At 37.6% G+C, this 18,599-nt stretch overlaps 1 protein-coding gene across 1 annotated transcript; it reads left to right on the plus strand.

The window, feature by feature from the left end:
* Positions 1-1,703: 1,703 nt before the first annotated feature.
* On the plus strand, positions 1,704-18,279 carry tars1 (threonyl-tRNA synthetase 1). The gene is made up of 19 exons (XM_084946588.1): positions 1,704-1,882; positions 2,603-2,680; positions 3,009-3,199; positions 4,522-4,645; positions 5,182-5,306; positions 6,061-6,178; positions 6,275-6,339; positions 6,791-6,869; positions 7,099-7,245; positions 9,343-9,441; positions 10,557-10,723; positions 11,312-11,474; positions 12,769-12,906; positions 14,741-14,818; positions 14,903-15,003; positions 16,218-16,322; positions 16,577-16,649; positions 17,475-17,589; positions 17,719-18,279. The coding sequence occupies exons 1-19, from the start codon at positions 1,823-1,825 to the stop codon at positions 17,865-17,867; spliced, it is 2,175 nt and encodes a 724-aa protein (XP_084802714.1). The 5' UTR covers positions 1,704-1,822; the 3' UTR covers positions 17,868-18,279.
* The last annotated feature ends 320 nt before the right edge of the window (positions 18,280-18,599 follow it).

Consider the following 18,599-nt stretch of genomic DNA (forward strand, 5'->3'; position numbering starts at 1 on the left):
CACGAAAGTCAACATCAAGTCAACAACTTTATTTTCAGAAAAGTCTATTCTTTCTGCCCACACAGAAGTCGCCTGGACTGTTTTGCTGGGGGTATTGCTTATTCCAGTCATTATTACCAGTGCTATTACCCAGCAAACTGAGCTCATGTCTTGAACCAGTTCTGGACTTTTAGGCTGCTATCACTAGTTTTGGCCCTTATACCTTACTTTATCAATTACATGAACAAAATAAATGAATAAATAAATAAAACATAGTTATAATAATAATTTTATCCCTTATAATCTGAAGGCCTTGTGACACAATTTAGAGAAATAAAAATAACAGTAAATTAATAAATCTGAAACTTGCTTATATCTATAGCAATTAGAAAGGTCACATTTAAACACTGATCCCTGCAGTCAGAACATAAGAAAACATTTCACAATGTTCATATTGTCCTTATTAGAGTATGCCTTTGTGGTAATAAATTCCACTCTATGGACAATCATTTTTTGATGCTTTTGGGTGTATGCTCAAATAACAAATGTACAAACTTATTGTAAATGCTTTGAACTGGGTGTTTTCTGCAAAGAAGAATCCACCCTGCTTTATTTTAGAAAAAAAGAAAAGAGTTCAGGAGAAGGACAAATGACATCACTATCTTGTCTTGAAATTTTCTTTTTATTGTATTGAATACAAAAGATAAAAGTGCAGAAGAGCAGAACCCATTGTGTCTCTGCCTACAATGTTGCATCAGAGTAAGTGAGAAAAGTCATCATTTCTCGGATATTCTGATGCAACAATACACATTTATTCCGGTACTCTAAAATCCTTGAAACACAATTAAAGGAAATGGAAATTGCAGTAAATCCATAAGTGGAATGTGTGCGTGTGGTGCATCACACACTTGAAAACCTAAGATGAATTTCAACTACAGAAATATGAAAGATCATGTGAAAAAGTTTACCAATCACTCCTAGAGTCGCAGTGACAATAGTGTCTCATCACAATGTGTTTTTTTTATGTTCATAAATTCTATTCTTTGGAAAGTACTTCAGACTTATGTATACGACACTTAGCTTAATGTAAATGCCTTGAGCCAGACATTTTGTTTAAGTACTTTACTTTAGAAAAACAGTTTGGGGAAGAGCAAATGATGTCATCTTATAAAAAACCATCGACTTTATGTTGTTGAATAAATAAGACATACAAGAGCAAAAGAGCACTCTCAATTATACCCATTATATCTACAAATCTATCTACGTGTTTTTATATTACCTGTTTAGATCTACATACAGACCAAGTGCACAATGTTGCGTCAGAATCTCCTGACGCAATAGACTATTCTGGTAGTGTGAAGGTTACAGTAAGTCATTAATAAAATGCGAAAAAGGACAGATCATACTGGCCTCATCACATCGTGTCTTCGTGTGTGTGTGTGTGTGTGTTTGCGATGCTTCTACATCACGTGCTTCATACAAGGTGCACTGACCAAGTGTTCAGGAGAAGAACAACTGAAATCGAAAATCATTAAATATAACTAAATAAATAAATAAAAATCTAGCTTGATATCGTGATATGTGATTGCATTTCCTTATTGAAATACATAAAATGAGGTTTGGCATTAGACTTTTTAATTAATGGACACAAACTTTGAAAGAAATATGACGTGTTACATCACCCTCCTCTGACAAGAAGCACTGCCCAAGAGCACCGCCTGCAAGCTTGCATCAGAATATCCGGGCAACGTCATCAATCCTTACCCGGCACCTTGCACCGTTTGCAGTAGATATACCTCAGACTTTATCTCTCGGTTTAAAGTAGGATAGCTTTAAACTCCTTATGGCTGAGAAGACTGTCGTGGATAAAATGAGCGAATTACAAGTGGACGAAGGGAAAAAGGTGAGACTTCAGTCTGTGTTTTAAGTCATGTAAAGCGGTTTGCAGTTAGCCTAGCCTATAGTTAGGACCATGCTGTCATTTAGCCTCTCAGAACTTTTCGGCTAGCTGGCTTTCATGGGGATTTTTGTGTTTGCTTTACTGAAAATTGTTCATCTTAAGGGAACCAGCGAAATTGTTCATTATTTCATGTTTGTGTTATGAACTTTACCACGGCAACAACAGCTAAGTCTATTTGGCTAAGTTGGTTTGGCTAATGTAGCAAATCAGTACACGTACACTAAAGCTTAAGCCGGACTATATTCAGAATTGCGACAGTTTCATTAATTAGTTAATATTTCTTTCTATGTTGGTAGGCTCACACACGTAGGACCAGCTTAAGGAATTGAATGACTAGCTTGGGTTCTCCTTCCAAATCGGCACACCCAAGTGCTTTAAGTAGTTGTAACACAGCATTTTGTGCAAGGTTTTGTTATGTTTTGATCTTACTGAATATGCTAAAGTAGCAACAAGAAAGATGTATTTAAAATAACCGATATGTATACATTTTTAATTTGCCCAATGTTATCTGCATTCGTTACTATTATTAAATGATCAGTTGGTAGGAGTGTACCTTTTACATTTGCATGGAAACTTTGTCCATGAGACCCTTCAACAAACATGTTTTTCACCTAGTTTCTTTTTATAAAAGTTAAATAATTACATGGTGTGATATGTGTACAGGAAGGAACTGGAAGTGGTAAAGATGGAGGAAAGAAGAAGGGTAAAAATGCTGCTGAAGACTCTGGAGGCAGGGCTGAGGTGAGTTATTATATTGTCAGGAAAGTAATGTTGTTCTGCTATTATTAGATCTTGTTTTTCAAGAACATGAATCATGTACTTGTGTAGATCTGTGTCATCTCAAAGCAACCACCCATTGGCTTCAAGATTGTGTTTTTGTTTTTGTTGTTGCTGTTTTTGTTTGTTGTTTTTTGTAATGACATTATTCAAAACACAGATTCCCTAAAAAAAATTAGACCCGATGATTGTTACATAAAAAAATAAATACAATTAAAACTGCAATGAGTAGACAGAAGAAATGACAATGAAAGGCTTGCTTATCTACTCTCTGTTATTTTACTTTTTTCAGCTGTCACCACAACCTCAATACATTGAGGAACGTCTCACTTTGTACACAAAGCTGAAAGCAGAGCATGATGCTCTGATGGCAGAAAGAGCTGCAAAGGATAGCAAACCTATCAAGGTTACTCTGCCTGATGGAAAGGTTGTTGAGGCCGAGTCCTGGAAGACCACACCGTACAAGGTGGCCTGTGGCATCAGGTCAGTGCTACAGAATGTATTTTTTGAAAGATGACCCCCTTTTTGTAGTTCCTGTAATCATTTTTAGTTTCTAAAGGCTTCACAACTCTAAAGGAAAAATTGGAAGCAGCGGGAAATCACACTTGTCAACTTTTGAATGTCTGCTGAAGACAAGAAAATAATGGGGTAAAAAAGCAAAACTTGGTTTGGTTTTGCTTGGAATGTTATCCCTTAGTACCATCCAATGTAAAGTGATTGTAAAAAGGGGTACACATGAACATAAATTTTGGCAGCTACATAACAATCATTAATCTTTTTATAGATGACAAATATCTCAGCCCCAAGACTTAAAAAGTAATTTAAGTATTAGTTTTCTTTAAATTGCACTGGACTGTTAATGGCATTATTAGCACACAGTGTATATCCCTGTCAGTAAAAACACACATTGTAAGGCCCATATAAATACATTTGGAATGATCAATTCTCAATGTAAAACAAAATATTTAGGTTCTGTGTAGGGTGGGTAAATATCAGGATTTACTGGCAGTACACTTCTCATTACTAGTCATAGTGAAACCACCCAGTGAAATCCACATATAATGAAACTTAAGTGTTTTAGTCCTACTTTTCATAATACTACAAACGTGTACATATTAACTAGATCATTAACTATACTCTACAAAAAATATTTAGGCATGCTTCTTAATTGTTGCATTCATGTGTTTTCACTCTGCCTTTACAAAGATTTGTGGGAGGAAACAAATGTTATAGTTAGCTCATTAAATTTGAGTGTGATACTGTTGCAATAAGAAATTTCTTCCCTCTGAGATATTCGACTGTCAACTGTGTCATTAAGTGGCAGAGCACGAAGAGTTACAGACTGGGGTCACAGAGTGCTGAGGTGCATAAAGGTTAACAACACACTGTTGATTCAGTAACTGCAGAGCCCAAAGCTTCCTCTGGAATTAACATCATCACCAGGACCTTCCTAGCTTGGGTTTTCATGGCAGCTTCTGTAGTTTTGTGTAGGTGGCCCAGTACTTTTTGTGGTATGTCATTTAATATAAAAGTTTGCATTTCATCATATTTGTCTGACTTAACCCATATAATGATAAAATATGTGATGCTTTTGTTCTCTTGTTGGCCATTTCTCAATAAGGTAGAACAGGAATTCTGCTAATCACAAGGATATGGCAGAGCTATTCCCAAACTCCCTCTCCACATGTCTGAGTGTGAGAAAATAAAAGGCAAATTGTGTTGTGCTACATAAGTCCAGACATTTGCCATTTTATTTCTGTGTCTGTACATTATTGTGATGTAGACTATTTGTGTCTTGTGTTCAGTCAAGGCCTTGCTGACAACACGGTGATTGCCAAAGTAAACAATAGTGTATGGGACCTGGACAGACCTTTAGAAGAAGACTGCAGCCTTCAGTTGCTCAAGTTTGATGACGAGGAAGCTCAAGCTGTAAGTCAGATTTTTTTTTTTTCTCTCCCTGCTTGTACTACATTGTTTAGAAGCATAGTTTTGGAAATTCATTCTCAACATCTTCTGGATACACAGCGTCATGCTCGCTAAACATCAAAGCTTCAGTTACCTTTTGCTTTGTAAAAGCCATATTTATATACTTGCAAAATCTTCTTTTTTTCTTTTTACACAGGTGTTTTGTTTTCAAAGCATGCAGTTAAAGCCTCAGTTCTGAGTGTATTAATTTATAATGTGCATTTTTTTTTGGGTCTCCTTTGTGCGCTTCCTCAGAATTCAATGACTGGTGTTCCTGGTGTGAATTTGATAAGCAGTGTCACTAGTTCCATGTTTTTAAACTGGTTTTATAATACTGGCTTCATTCTTTTGTATTGTCAGCTTTTTCTCTGCTCTTTGTCATTAACAAGGAATCTGTTCAGTGTCACAACCTTGATATTTCCCCTTAAAAGTCTTAGTAACACAAAGGGTTTGAATACTCCTGTTTTCTAAATTTGCCAAAACTTCTTTATTTTCATTAGGTTTACTGGCACTCCAGTGCTCATATCATGGGTGAAGCAATGGAAAGGGTGTATGGGGGCTGCCTCTGCTACGGTCCCCCTATCGAGAATGGCTTCTACTATGACATGTTCCTGGAAAACAATGAGTGAGTTTCGTATGCTCTAAGTTCAGAGTTTCTGTCTAATTAGTGGTGTTAGTCTGCATCCAGTGATATTTTTGGTCTGTACCTCAGGGCTTAGCAGCTGTCAATCTGGTTTACTGTCGTCAGACCAGAAGCAAACACAAAACAGACAGATTGTAACTACACGAATGCTGTCTAGCTGGGGCTATGTGTGGGGACTGAAAAACATCTTTCTACATATTTCTGTTGGAATAACAAGTCTATTCAAATTAAACAACGAGAAACCACTTAAGGGAAGCTTTGAAAGGGGGATTGAGACACCTTCAGAAATTTCAACAAGTTTTCCTCATAAACAACTTCTTAACTTGACCTTTTTGGATCCACGTCTCTCTGCTTTAGGCTGCAGGAAAGCTTGAGCAGTGCTGTCTAATTAATTCTACAACCTCCTTAATGAAGCCATTTTATGCTAATGGCATTCTTGGAGACTGTTTTCTTTTTTACAAGGATATTTTGACATTGCGTAAGCCCTAAAGCCGAGGACTTTAAAGTAGTTGCCCATCCTTGGATGAGGTTATCTGTATTACGAAGACTTAAGAATTGTTCTGTTGGACAAAAGTCTTTTCTCATGGTTAAATATCTGGTCACATCCATGCTGCCCTTTGGAAAGCGTGGCAGACTAAATTTAGCAGTGGAGGCAGTTTGCATATTAATGTGGGGTTTTAAGTGAGAAAGTGTTCGGTGTGCAGTTCTTGGTGTGATTTCTTGATGTTTTGGACAGGGGTGTATCGAGCAATGACTTCCCCTGTCTGGAGAGTTTGTGCAAGAAAATCATCAAGGAGAAGCAGCCGTTTGAGAGGCTCGAGATAAAGAAGGAAACTCTCTTGGAAATGTTCAAGGTATCTTTAAACAACAGCACACGAATATGGAACAAAAATTCAATTGATTTGATGATTTCTTTTTTTTTTTAAACATAATCTTTTGTTTTTTTCTAGTACAACACGTTTAAGTGCCGCATTCTGAATGAGAAAGTCACCACTCCCACTACCACAGTCTACAGGTGGGTCAGTGAATGTAATAGTATCCTGGTGATATATCCTTTTTTTGTTTGTTTGTTTGTTAATCTCAAGCAAATCAAATAAAAAAACCAGATGCACTTTATTACAGGTGCCTCAGACTTTAACTATCATCCAAAACAATTTTTTAAAAATACCGTAATGTGACTATGATTGATTGATATATATATATATATATATATATATATATATATATATATATATATATATATATATATATATATATTATTTATTTAAATTTGAAAGAGATATTGATTTGCAACTGCACTACTTAATTAGTTAAAGATGTTGTGTTTAGTTTTTTCTGTCACAGACTGGGTCGACATTTCGGCGCTACATTCAAAACACAACTGGTTCTCCTAGTCAGTATTTATTTTAAATATAGAACAAAACAGGTGACTAAGTGAACTAAAGTTACAATATTTTCCATTTCAGATGTGGTCCCTTAATTGATTTATGCCGGGGACCTCATGTGAGACACACTGGAAAAATCAAGGCACTCAAGATACACAAGGTTAGACTTTTTGCTATCAGCCGTGGAAATTTATTGAACAAACTTGCAGTTAACAATATATGTGGATATAAGAGAGATTTAAAATACTGGAGTCTGTGTCCTGAATGTCTGGCTGTAAGCACATTTGTCCCTATTTTTAGAGCAGAGTTACCCTTTGTTTTATCCCCAAGGGATTTGATGGACCCAAAAGAATGATGAAAAAGCTTACGTACTCCCTTTTGTGTGCTAGAATTCATCCACATACTGGGAGGGAAAGGCGGACATGGAAACCCTCCAGAGGATCTATGGAATCTCCTTTCCTGACCCCAAAATGCTTAAAGACTGGGAAAAGTTTCAGGAGGAGGCCAAGAACAGAGATCACCGCAAACTGGGCCGGGTAAGAATTGAAATGTAAATGAGTTGTGAGTTAGGAAAATGGTCTCTTACAGGTTTCACTGTTCGCAGTCTCTTGGTATTGCAAGAAGAAAATTTGAAATGTACTCAAACTAGTTTTTGAACAGTGTGAAAACATGTATGATCTTTAAATCGGTTAATAGCATGTGTAAATAAGTTTTATTTAGTGAATTGTTTGGTAAGCTCATAAACTGATTGTCACATACTGACATTAATGATGGAAAAATATCCATGAAGCAGATTTTAGTTTGCTGGTTATTGAAAGAAAACCCATAGTAGTCAGCTCAGAGTGTAGGGTGTTGTAGCCATATTTTCAGTGTGATGAAGGTGTGGAAAAGGGCACATACCTAGACAAACCCTATTTAAAGCTTAAGTACAGTGGGGCAAAAAAGTATTTAGTCAGCCACCGATTGTGCAAGTTCCCCCACCTAAAATGATGACAGAGGTCAGTAATTTGCACCAGAGGTACACTTCAACTGTGAGAGACAGAATGTGAAAAAAAAAAAATCCATGAATTCACATGCTAGGATTTGTAAAGAATTTATTCGTAAATCAGGGTGGAAAATGAGTATTTGGTCAATAACAAAAATACAACTCAATACTTTGTAACATAACCTTTGTTGGCAATAACAGAGGTCAAACGTTTACTATAGGTCTTTACCAGGTTTGCACACACAGTAGCTGGTATTTTGGCCCATTCCTCCATGCAGATCTTCTCAAGAGCAGTGATGTTGTGGGGCTGTCGCCGAGCAACACGGACTTTCAACTCCCGCCACAGATTTTCTATGGGGTTGAGGTCTGGAGACTGGCTAGGCCACTCCAGGACTTTCAAATGCTTCTTACGGAGCCACTCCTTTGTTGCCCGGGCGGTGTGTTTTGGATCATTGTCATGTTGGAAGACCCAGCCTCGTTTCATCTTCAAAGTTCTCACTGATGGAAGGAGGTTTTGGCTCAAAATCTCACGATACATGGCCCCATTCATTCTGTCCTTAACACGGATCAGTCGTCCTGTCCCCTTGGCAGAAAAACAGCCCCATAGCATGATATTTCCACCCCCATGCTTCACAGTAGGTATGGTGTTCTTGGGATGCAACTCAGTATTCTTCTTCCTCCAAACACGACGAGTTGAGTTTATACCAAAAAGTTCTACTTTGGTTTCATCTGACCACATGACATTCTCCCAATCCTCTGCTGTATCATCCATGTGCTCTCTGGCAAACTTCAGGCGGGCCTGGACATGCACTGGCTTCAGCAGCGGAACACGTCTGGCACTGCGGGATTTGATTCCCTGCCGTTGTAGTGTGTTACTGATGGTGGCCTTTGTTACTGTGGTCCCAGCTCTCTGCAGGTCATTCACCAGGTCCCCCCGTGTGGTTCTGGGATCTTTGCTCACCGTTCTCATGATCATTTTGACCCCACGGGATGAGATCTTGCGTGGAGCCCCAGATCGAGGGAGATTATCAGTGGTCTTGTATGTCTTCCATTTTCTGATGATTGCTCCCACAGTTGATTTTTTTCACACCAAGCTGCTTGCCTATTGTAGATTCACTCTTCCCAGTCTGGTGCAGGTCTACAATACTTTTCCTGGTGTCCTTCGAAAGCTCTTTGGTCTTGGCCATGGCGGAGTTTGGAGTCTGACTGTTTGAGGCTGTGGACAGGTGTCTTTTATACAGATGATGAGTTCAAACAGGTGCCATTCATACAGGTAACGAGTGGGGAACAGAAAAGCTTCTTACAGAAGACGTTACAGGTCTGTGAGAGCCAGAGATTTTCCTTGTGTGAGGTGACCAAATACTTATTTTCCACCCTGATTTACGAATAAATTCTTTACAAATCCTACCATGTGGATTCATGGATTTTTTTTTTTCACATTCTGTCTCTCACAGTTGAAGTGTGGTGCAAATTACTGACCTCTGTCATCATTTTAAGTGGGGGAACTTGCACAATCGGTGGCTGACTAAATACTTTTTTGCCCCACTGTATGTCACGAGGTGTCTTCAAATTGAAACCAGTTTGACTTGTTTGATGGCTCTTTTTAATTTTCTGTCTCTAACAAACCCTATTTTATTTTTACATTCAGGAGCAGGACCTGTTCTTCTTCCATGACCTGAGTCCAGGGAGCTGTTTTTTCCTGCCTAAGGGAGCCTTCATCTACAACACCCTGATTGAGTTCATCAGAGTAAGGCTGAGTTGTCAGACCCACTGATAATTACTGTGATCTAACACTGAGCTTGGAGATGTAGAAAAAAGAGAGGTTATTAGGGAGAAAGTTTACATTTGCAGGAAGAAGAAGTTCTGCGATGATGAAAATGGCTTTATAATGCACACAAGAAAAAAACCCAAAAAATGCTCCAATTTAAGCCATGTGTCATATACTTTAAAACAGAGAACTAAAAAGGATTGGTAATGTTTTGATAATACAGCATTAAATCAGTGTCTTAAGCAAAGGCCAGATGAATAGGAAAATAATTCATGTTTTCTTTCCACAACAGTAATGCTGTAAATGGAAGCTTGACACATCCAATTTATGCTTATTTAATAAAATATTGTTTTGGCCAGGTAATAGAAAAACATTGCTCAATGTGATGTTTACCTTCTGACACACAAATTCACTTATGAATCTCAGAAAAGCTTATTATTATCCAATACTTATTTAAAATATATTGAAACACTGACAGCATTAAAGGAAAGCTTTATTTACACCTGTTCTATTATACAGACACATAAAAGTCAATCTTTTTCAAAGCATTTATTTTCCTGGGTTTCCAGTCAGTGCAGTCATAATAGAAAACACATTCAAGGCAATTTCACTTAAATAGATTTCTGACTGAGCAGATTTGGAGTAATGAGATTTGTTTTGTTCAAAAAACAAAAAATGGTTCTGCGTTCTGCTTTTACAAACAACAAAACATCAAAAACATATCAGCAGATATCAGGATTTAAAAGAAATGACAGATTATTTTATAGTATCATCTATCTTTCTGATTTGAACAAACCAATCAGCTCGTGGTGAATTAAAGCAATACAAAAGTGAATACCCTTATATTTCAGTTTTTCCCCAAACTCTTCATAATATATGAACAAACAGGAGAATCCAATATGCAGCAGTATAAACATGTTTGCTTGCAGAGTTGTTTACCATTTTATTTATGCATACGTCCCTTATTAGAGAGTCTCCAGGTGTTGACAGAAACCACTTCAGCCAGTTGTTTGTAGAGGTGATGGATACACAGAATTATGAAGCTGAGCTTTTTGGAAGACTTTGTGAGAAAACATTGTCACGTTCATTGCCAGAGTGAGTACAGGAAGAGGGGCTTCCAGGAGGTTGTGACTCCCAATATCTACAACAGCAAACTCTGGCAGACATCTGGGCATTGGCAGCACTACAGCGAGAACATGTTCTCCTTCGAGGTGGAAAAGGAGATCTTCGCTCTCAAGCCCATGAACTGCCCTGGACACTGGTGAGACTTCTGTTTCCTCACAATCAGAGTTGTTGTCAGGTATCGTTTTAGTTTTAAAGGGCAACTACAAAAGAATGAGGAAAAGAAAAACACTCCTTTTAATGCACAGTGTAGCAAGTGTTGCCTGTAGTGTGAAATATTTATTTTTTTAATATTTGTAATCAGAAGTAACTGCTTGTTGAAGGAAGAGCTGTGTATTACATACATGTCCATTACCATTAAATAAACTCGGACTGCAGTCACAAAAGAAAATGCTTGTCAGCCAGTTCAGCTCAATGTTTGCTGTGTTTTCAGTTGTTGGCCGAGGACACTTGCTGCTGCATTGCAGTGCAAAGAAGCAGACTGCAGTTATTTGTATTCACATCTTTTATCTCTTTCCACTCGTTCAGTCTTTTGGTTGTCCACAAAGATGACCTCTCTGAAAATCACACTGTAATCAAAATTGATCTTGAAAGTGTTGAATATCAGTTAAATCAAATATTACACTTAGGTTTTCACAGCAGAGCATTTTAGGTATTGTGATTACTCTAGGTAGAAGTTGGCAGTTGCATCTTTGTGTATTTTATACATATGTTTGTTTGGCACCAGTTTGATGTTTGATCACCGGCCTCGCTCCTGGAGAGAGCTGCCTTTTCGCATGGCCGACTTTGGTGTCCTGCACAGGAACGAGCTGTCAGGAGCTCTGACTGGCCTCACCCGTGTCCGCCGCTTCCAGCAGGACGATGCTCACATCTTCTGCTCCATGGACCAGGTGAGATGTGCATTGAAATGTGTACAACACACATTTTGGCTTTATATGAGCCCGATGAGACCAGTAAGAATTGTTTTACACTTAAAAATCTGTTTACAGTCTTGGCGTTTCCCACGAGGTATGTGAGGCGAAAAAATTATTTAAAGGATACGTAGGATGCTAATTTCCGATTAGTAGAGTAGCTTTGCATCCTACTTCAATATAATGGATATTTACGCATGGATGATCGGTTCACTTTAAAGGCAATTGTTACTGTTTGAGTGCGAAGCCTTCAGTTGAGACTGAAGAAAAGTAAAATAAATCTGTGAGTGTCGCATACGCCCCTCCTGAACTGTCAGCAGTTGGGTTTCTTTTAACAAAAAAGAAAATGAAGGTAAAAAAGACAATACCCCTGACTCTGCTATATCAACTTTTGTTCCCTCCTTTAAAGCATGACCATGTTAAGTGTTATTTGACGGAAATACTAAATTCATTACTCTTTAGAAAAGGATACCATTCATACCAGTGTAATATTTTAAGTCACATTTATTACTGAAATACTTTCTAAAAAACGTTTTAATTTTTAATACATTTCCAAAGAACGGCACAGTTATAACTGGTGCAAACAAACAATATTTGGAAAGACCAAAAAAGTTTCTTAATTTTTTGGTTCATAAGTCTTATTACAGCAGCCGTGATCACACTGATTAATTTTCTCCGTGAAAGCACTGGATTGGATGTTTAATTATTTTGATTGCACTTGTGCACAAATTATTTCATTTTTAATTTTTCTCTTTCATTGCAGCAGCTGGAAAGCACTGCTTGTAGTCATTTTTGTTTGTTTGTTTTTTTGTTGCTGTTTGTGGTGGTGTGGTTTTGTTTTTGTTGTTGTTTTGGGTTGTTTTTTTTCCCCAGTATTTACAATCATGTAAAACAGACTGCAGGAGATATGCTCTTATGTTGCATTAAATTGATAATCAGTGACTTCAGCACATGGTTTAAATCTAGTAAGAAAAGAAAGCAATCATTTTCCTCTCAGTTATTCTTATTGTGTATTTTCCTTCACCTTCAAAGTACTCACTCGTTATTTATTTGTTAGTTTTTTGGGGTTTTTTGTTGTTGTTGTTTTTTGTTTTTTTTAAATAAACCAAAAGTTGAGCATCTTATCAAACAAAATAATTAGGTTTCCTTCTCTAGATATCCTAACACAAACAAACATGAAATCAGCAGCAGAAATTAAATTTGTAGCCATGTCCAGATGGATGATGCAAACACTATTGCTTTTTTGTTTTCTTTCTTTTATCACTGACCTCAGATTGAGTCGGAGATCAAGGGATGCCTGGACTTCCTGCGGACTGTTTATGATGTCTTTGGCTTCACTTTTAAACTCAACCTTTCCACGAGACCAGAGAAGTTCCTGGGAGACCCAGAGGTCTGGGACCAAGCAGAGAAGGTATTCAAAAGGCCTCTAGCTTCACTACATGTAGAAAATAAGAAAATGCTCAGTCAGTGTCTCACTGGAACATTAAGATTCTGATGTGAGATATTGTTAAGATGGAAATTCTAGAGCCACTCCACTGACAGCGAATGGAGAAGTGAGACTTGCAGACCCTAAGTACATTTATATTTTAATGATTGTTTTTTTGTGGACTTGCAATCATGTCTGAAGAAAGGTGGGGGGGGTTACACTTTGAAACCGTCCACGTATTGTTGCTTTAACTGTCTGCTTTTGCTGCCAAATCAAGTTCACAAGTTCTGTATTTTACATCTGTAGTTCGGCTCTAATTTGCTCAGCTTGTCTTTTAAACAAGCATAAACAAATAATAGAAGTGAGTTGGACTGAGTCATAATTAGGCTTTATTGCTCGGTGTTGTGGGTAACAGCGTTGCAGCTTTTCATGAATGACATCAAGCATCTCTGCTGGGACAACTTGAATTGTAGGAGATGAGTCTGTAGAGCCACTGTTAAATGACAGTTACTAAATGCCACATATATACTGCATTGTTGTTCCCCGCAGCACTAGTCCATGAAGGACATAAAGTGTTTATTTGTCTGGCAAGCCTTTGCTGGCTGCCTTTGAATGGTTGAAAAAGTTTGACTGATGTAAAGCATGTGTTGAATTAACTTTCACACGGCCTTTACTCTTCTCTTTATCTGATTGTAGAGGTATTTTATTTCAGCAGTCGGATAACTATTTCATCTGCACATTGCCACACTCGATTCGTGCCACAAAGATGTTCAATTCTGTTTTCCTCTAAGTGGTTTTTTTTTTTTTGTTTGTTTTTTTACTCTGTTGGAAACTCTCATCTTCAAGATACATCCTCTGTTTTTTATAACGGAAAATGTTCAAATGTTTTAAACCCATGAGCCACTAGAAAAAATGGTTTACATTTTTGTTCTCAGGCACTGATAAATTACCATGAACTGTAGCTACACTCATCCTTGAATAGATAGAACATAATAGCAGGGTAGAAGAAGAGAAAAGCATACTTACTCTTTATTACTGGCTCTGTCTGCCCTTCTGTTTTTCAATTTATGGGTATTGTATAAACCTGAAAGAGTTCCTTTTCCTTTCTGCTCCCTTTTTACAGTCACTGGTGTCATCATTCAGTTCTCAGTCCTTCCGTTTTTAATTTAATTTTCAAGCATATCTTTTGTCTGCTGGGAGAAAAGCATTACTGATGGAAGTTATTTTTAGGCTATTTCATTATCAATAAATTGATTGGTTACAGTTACTATTAAAGTTTTAAAGACTATGTAGTTTGCTGATAAGTAGCACACTACAAATATAATTCAAATGCTACAGTATAAAAATTAAATGTACTGTATCTTACTGACTGCACATGTTAATTATGGGCTGCCGCTATCTTTTTCTAATTAACAGTTAGTCACAGTTCTTAGAATAGAAATAAAAGCCATAAAAAAATAGCAGCTTGCAAGTTGAACAGCTGTCTTACTTAACCTGTCATCTGAAGAAAGCACTCTTTAAATGCAGCACTGACTTTTAATGATTAATGTGTCCCACACAAAGGTGGAAAATTATATACACAAGTGACTGGGGAACTTGGCATCGTGCTTGGAAGAGAACTGCTGCATATTCCCCTCAGCTCGTTACTTCCCACAAGCAACCATAAAATATTATTGAGACGTTAGCATTTCTCAGTTCAGTGATTAGTTCCAGATGAAGAAAAGGTCAGGTCTAAAGGAGGAGCCTTGCTTAACACCTCTGTTTACCTGCACGTTTGTCAGAAATATGGTAATAAAGCAGTTATTGTTTGTATTTACAGCAACTGGAGAATAGCTTGAATGAATTCGGAGAGAAATGGGTTCTAAACCCAGGTGACGGAGCTTTCTACGGCCCCAAGGTGAGCTGTGCGCTGCACTAATGATGTAGCTAAACTGTGGAACTGCAGAAGGGTCGCTTTTGATCACAAGTGTTTTGTCTGCAGATCGACATTCAGATCAAGGATGCCATTGGTCGATACCATCAGTGCGCTACTATTCAGCTCGATTTCCAGCTCCCGATCCGCTTTAACCTCACATTTGTCAGGTAACGACAAGTTTTATATGTTGGGTAATTAAATTTATGGCTTATGGGATAAGCTAAAGTGCCAGTGAGAAAGCAGGAAATCCAGTAACCAAATAGCGATGAGTAATATTCTTAATATGTAAAAAAACATTACAAAATTATGTCTTCATTACAGCTTTATGACAATACCCAGTAATAAAGCTTCTAAGTGCAAGACCAACAAAAAAGGAGCACCACCATAGCAATTATCTGTTTCTCTTTATAGTGCTTAAAATGTATAAAGTCTAGAAGCAGAGCCCCCCCCCCCCCCCCCGTCTTTTTCTAACAATAATAAATGATATTTCTAGCAATAACAAAATAGTAGTACTTTCACTTTGCCTCAGTCTGAGAACACCTCAAACAGCTTCTGTCATTGTCTGTATAGCAGGAAGGAACAGACAAGAATTACAGCTGTCACAGGTGATGAGATTAGAAGTGACAGAAAATTCAGAGCTTCATGCGACTGGAAATGTCAGTCTGTGACCTATAAATGTGATTTTCACTTATTACCATAGTTCATGTGTACAATATGATCATACTCACGTATACAGTAATGCGTACTCTTTTCCATTAATGGCATTTTAGGGAAATTTTACCAGTTATGCAAGTCTCACCTATTATTATACATCTCACGATTCAGGTCATATTGTAGTCTTTTCAAACTGTCTTTAATTGGTCATTTTTTCACTGTTGTTGCATCACTTCATAAACTGTTTAAATTACATTATGTGATGTTTGTCAGTAGCTAATTAAATGATCTGTTGCCTTGAAAATTCACCTTGGTAAATAATTAACCTGTAAAGCATAATTGAAAGTATTAGTAGAAGCTGGCAGTTGGAGTTTGAGTTTTACACATCATCTCGTTGCACTGAGTGCCATCTTTCACAAAAGGGCGGTGACTGCATGAAAATTAATTTAGATGGTTTATTTCTGTCTGGGGGGAGGTGAATAAGGTGACATCACAATATAAATTTGAGAATTAGATAAAAGACACTCTAGTCATTAAATAGCATATGCTGTCCTCACCTGTTTGTTAATTGGCCCTCCATCATTTTCTATTGATTGCTTTTTGTAAATCCCTCACTTAAAACAAACATAAGTCTGAGTTTTGTCCTGTATAAATGGTTGTGTTTGCTGAGGGGAAATTTTCACTCTGTGTTATTTTTTTTTTTTTTCCTTTCCAACAACTTTTGTAGCCATGATGGTGACGACAAGAAGAGACCTGTGATCATCCACAGAGCAATCCTGGGATCAGTAGAGAGGATGATCGCTATTCTCACTGAAAACTACGGGGGCAAATGGTTTGTAAACAATCAGTTTAAAAAGGTTGATTTGTGAAGTAGCACCATTCTTGATTTTTGACATTTTTGGTTTATTGCTGTTCTTTCAGACTGTTCCCATGATTTCTTGATTAATGGGCTAGAAATGGAAGCATGACAGCTCAGTGGGGGGTGGGGGGGTGACATTTTTTTACATGGGTTTCTGGCAGACGGGCAGGTTTCTGGCCTGTTTTTTAATAATCAGCTAAATGCAAATATGTCCTCCTCTGTTTCAGGCCTCTGTGGCTCTCTCCTCGTCAAGTGATGGTTGTACCCGTGGGACCAACCTGTGAAGAGTATGCTGAGAAAGTAAGAACTGACCTTGGCTACTTCCGTATTTACATTTAAAGGACATTACAAACAGCACCCTCAGGCGTTTGAGCACTTTAATTTAACTTTATGCATATTTTAAAGCCTTTACATTGATATTGTGGCTATTGGTTGGATCACTGTATGTTATCACAGACTGGAGTCATTCAGTACTGCAGTATTTAAGGATCATTAGTTTCGTCTCTATTAAAAGCTGAGGCAACAAAGCAGGCTGAATTTCAGCAAAGCATGCAGTAGTTTAAGTGTATAATTTTTTAATATTTCTGAACCAAGTCATGCAGGTTTTCGTGAAGCTGTCACACAATGTTTTATTTGAAATTTAAATTAAAGCAATGCTCTGCTATTTAATTAGGATGTTAGTTCATAAATACTAATGGATTTTTCTTCTGAACATTTTTTGTTTTGATTACAATTTAATTATTTGACATTGGCCTAATCATGGCGAGTACAATGTTATCACACCTAATGAAACTGACTGTCAGAGCTATGAAAATAAAACTCAGTTTGTATTAATGTTTGTTTAGCTTTTAACATGTGTTGGGGACATTCTGGTTGGATATCGTTGGTGCTGAACATATTTGTAAAGGTGGTCTATAGTCCCGATATTGTAATGGGAAAAAGAGAACAGCCCCACAGTCCACTGTGATTGTAATGGTTTCTGTAATATGATCTTTATTCTGTTCAGACTAAAATGTGTAATATCTACAGACTTTTTCTTGTAATCAAATGAATTAATTTCCAAAACGTTCCTGGACTGTTTTAAGTGGTTTTAAGTGTTGGTTGTTTCTCTCATTAATGTGACAGATCAAGCAGGAATTCCACAGCAGCGGCCTCATGACTGACGTGGATCTCGACCCCAGCTGCACCCTGAACAAAAAGATCAGAAATGCACAGTTGGCGCAGTATAACTTCATCCTGGGTCAGTGGCAACACACATTTGTTTCAGTCGTGTCTGTTATTCCTGTCCTTATCGCTTTCTCACTGACCATCTAGATATTGATTTTCCTTCTCTCCCTTTTTGTCTTTGCATGTTTCCCTGTTTGGAAAGTGGTGGGAGAGAAGGAGAAGACGAGCAACACAGTGAATGTACGCACCCGAGACAACAAAGTCCACGGCGAGCACAGTGTGGAGGAGTGCATCAAGCGCCTCAAACAGCTCAAGACCTCCAGGTGTCGGAACGCCGAAGAGGAATTCTAAGAAATCAAAAAACAGTTCCTTGAGTAACATGAGGGTAAAAGGTTGGAATGTGTTTTTGATAGGGAATAAAACTGCCTTCAATGTTTTGTCTTTGCTCTTCTTAAATGATTTTTCTGGTATCTTCCTTTTGCTATTTTATATCACTGTTTTTGGTTGTCAAATCACATCATTAGTATAATTTTCCCTCTTCATTGTTCTTAGACAAAATCCAGCTAGTGGGACTGTAATGTGGGGATGTCTTTGAAAGGTTTTCAGAACACTGCTATGAATAAACCAGAGAACATTTTCCAAATGTAATGAAAAGAAGAGGATGAAATGGCTTGTACCTCAACTGTCAGTGTGTATCACTCATTATTTCTTCAGGGAATTGTACTTTAGTTACAATTTTGATAATTAAATCATCTATCCTCGACAGCTGTGCCCTGTGGGTTTGTTTTTTTGTATTGTAAAAGCAGATTGTTGTTTGCCCAACAGTCACCCAGAAAATGTACAAATTAGACAAGTTTGAGTTCAGAAAAGTAAAAAAATAAAATAAAAAATCCAGCACAAAGTTACAAGTCAACAAGAATCTAAATTTCAAAGCTGAAATGAGATGGCTGATGATGAGGTGGGGTGGAAGTGCGGAGATTGTAAAGGGAATTTATCCATGTGTAAAAACCGTATCCTTATCACCATCCTCCACTCGTGCATCATACTTTAAGACGGGAATCAGCAGTGTGCTGGCAGGTACAC

This window comes from Perissodus microlepis, chromosome 12, assembly GCF_051167445.1.
Source record: "Perissodus microlepis isolate ML-2025 ecotype Zambia chromosome 12, ASM5116744v1, whole genome shotgun sequence".
Lineage (NCBI taxonomy): Eukaryota > Metazoa > Chordata > Actinopteri > Cichliformes > Cichlidae > Perissodus > Perissodus microlepis.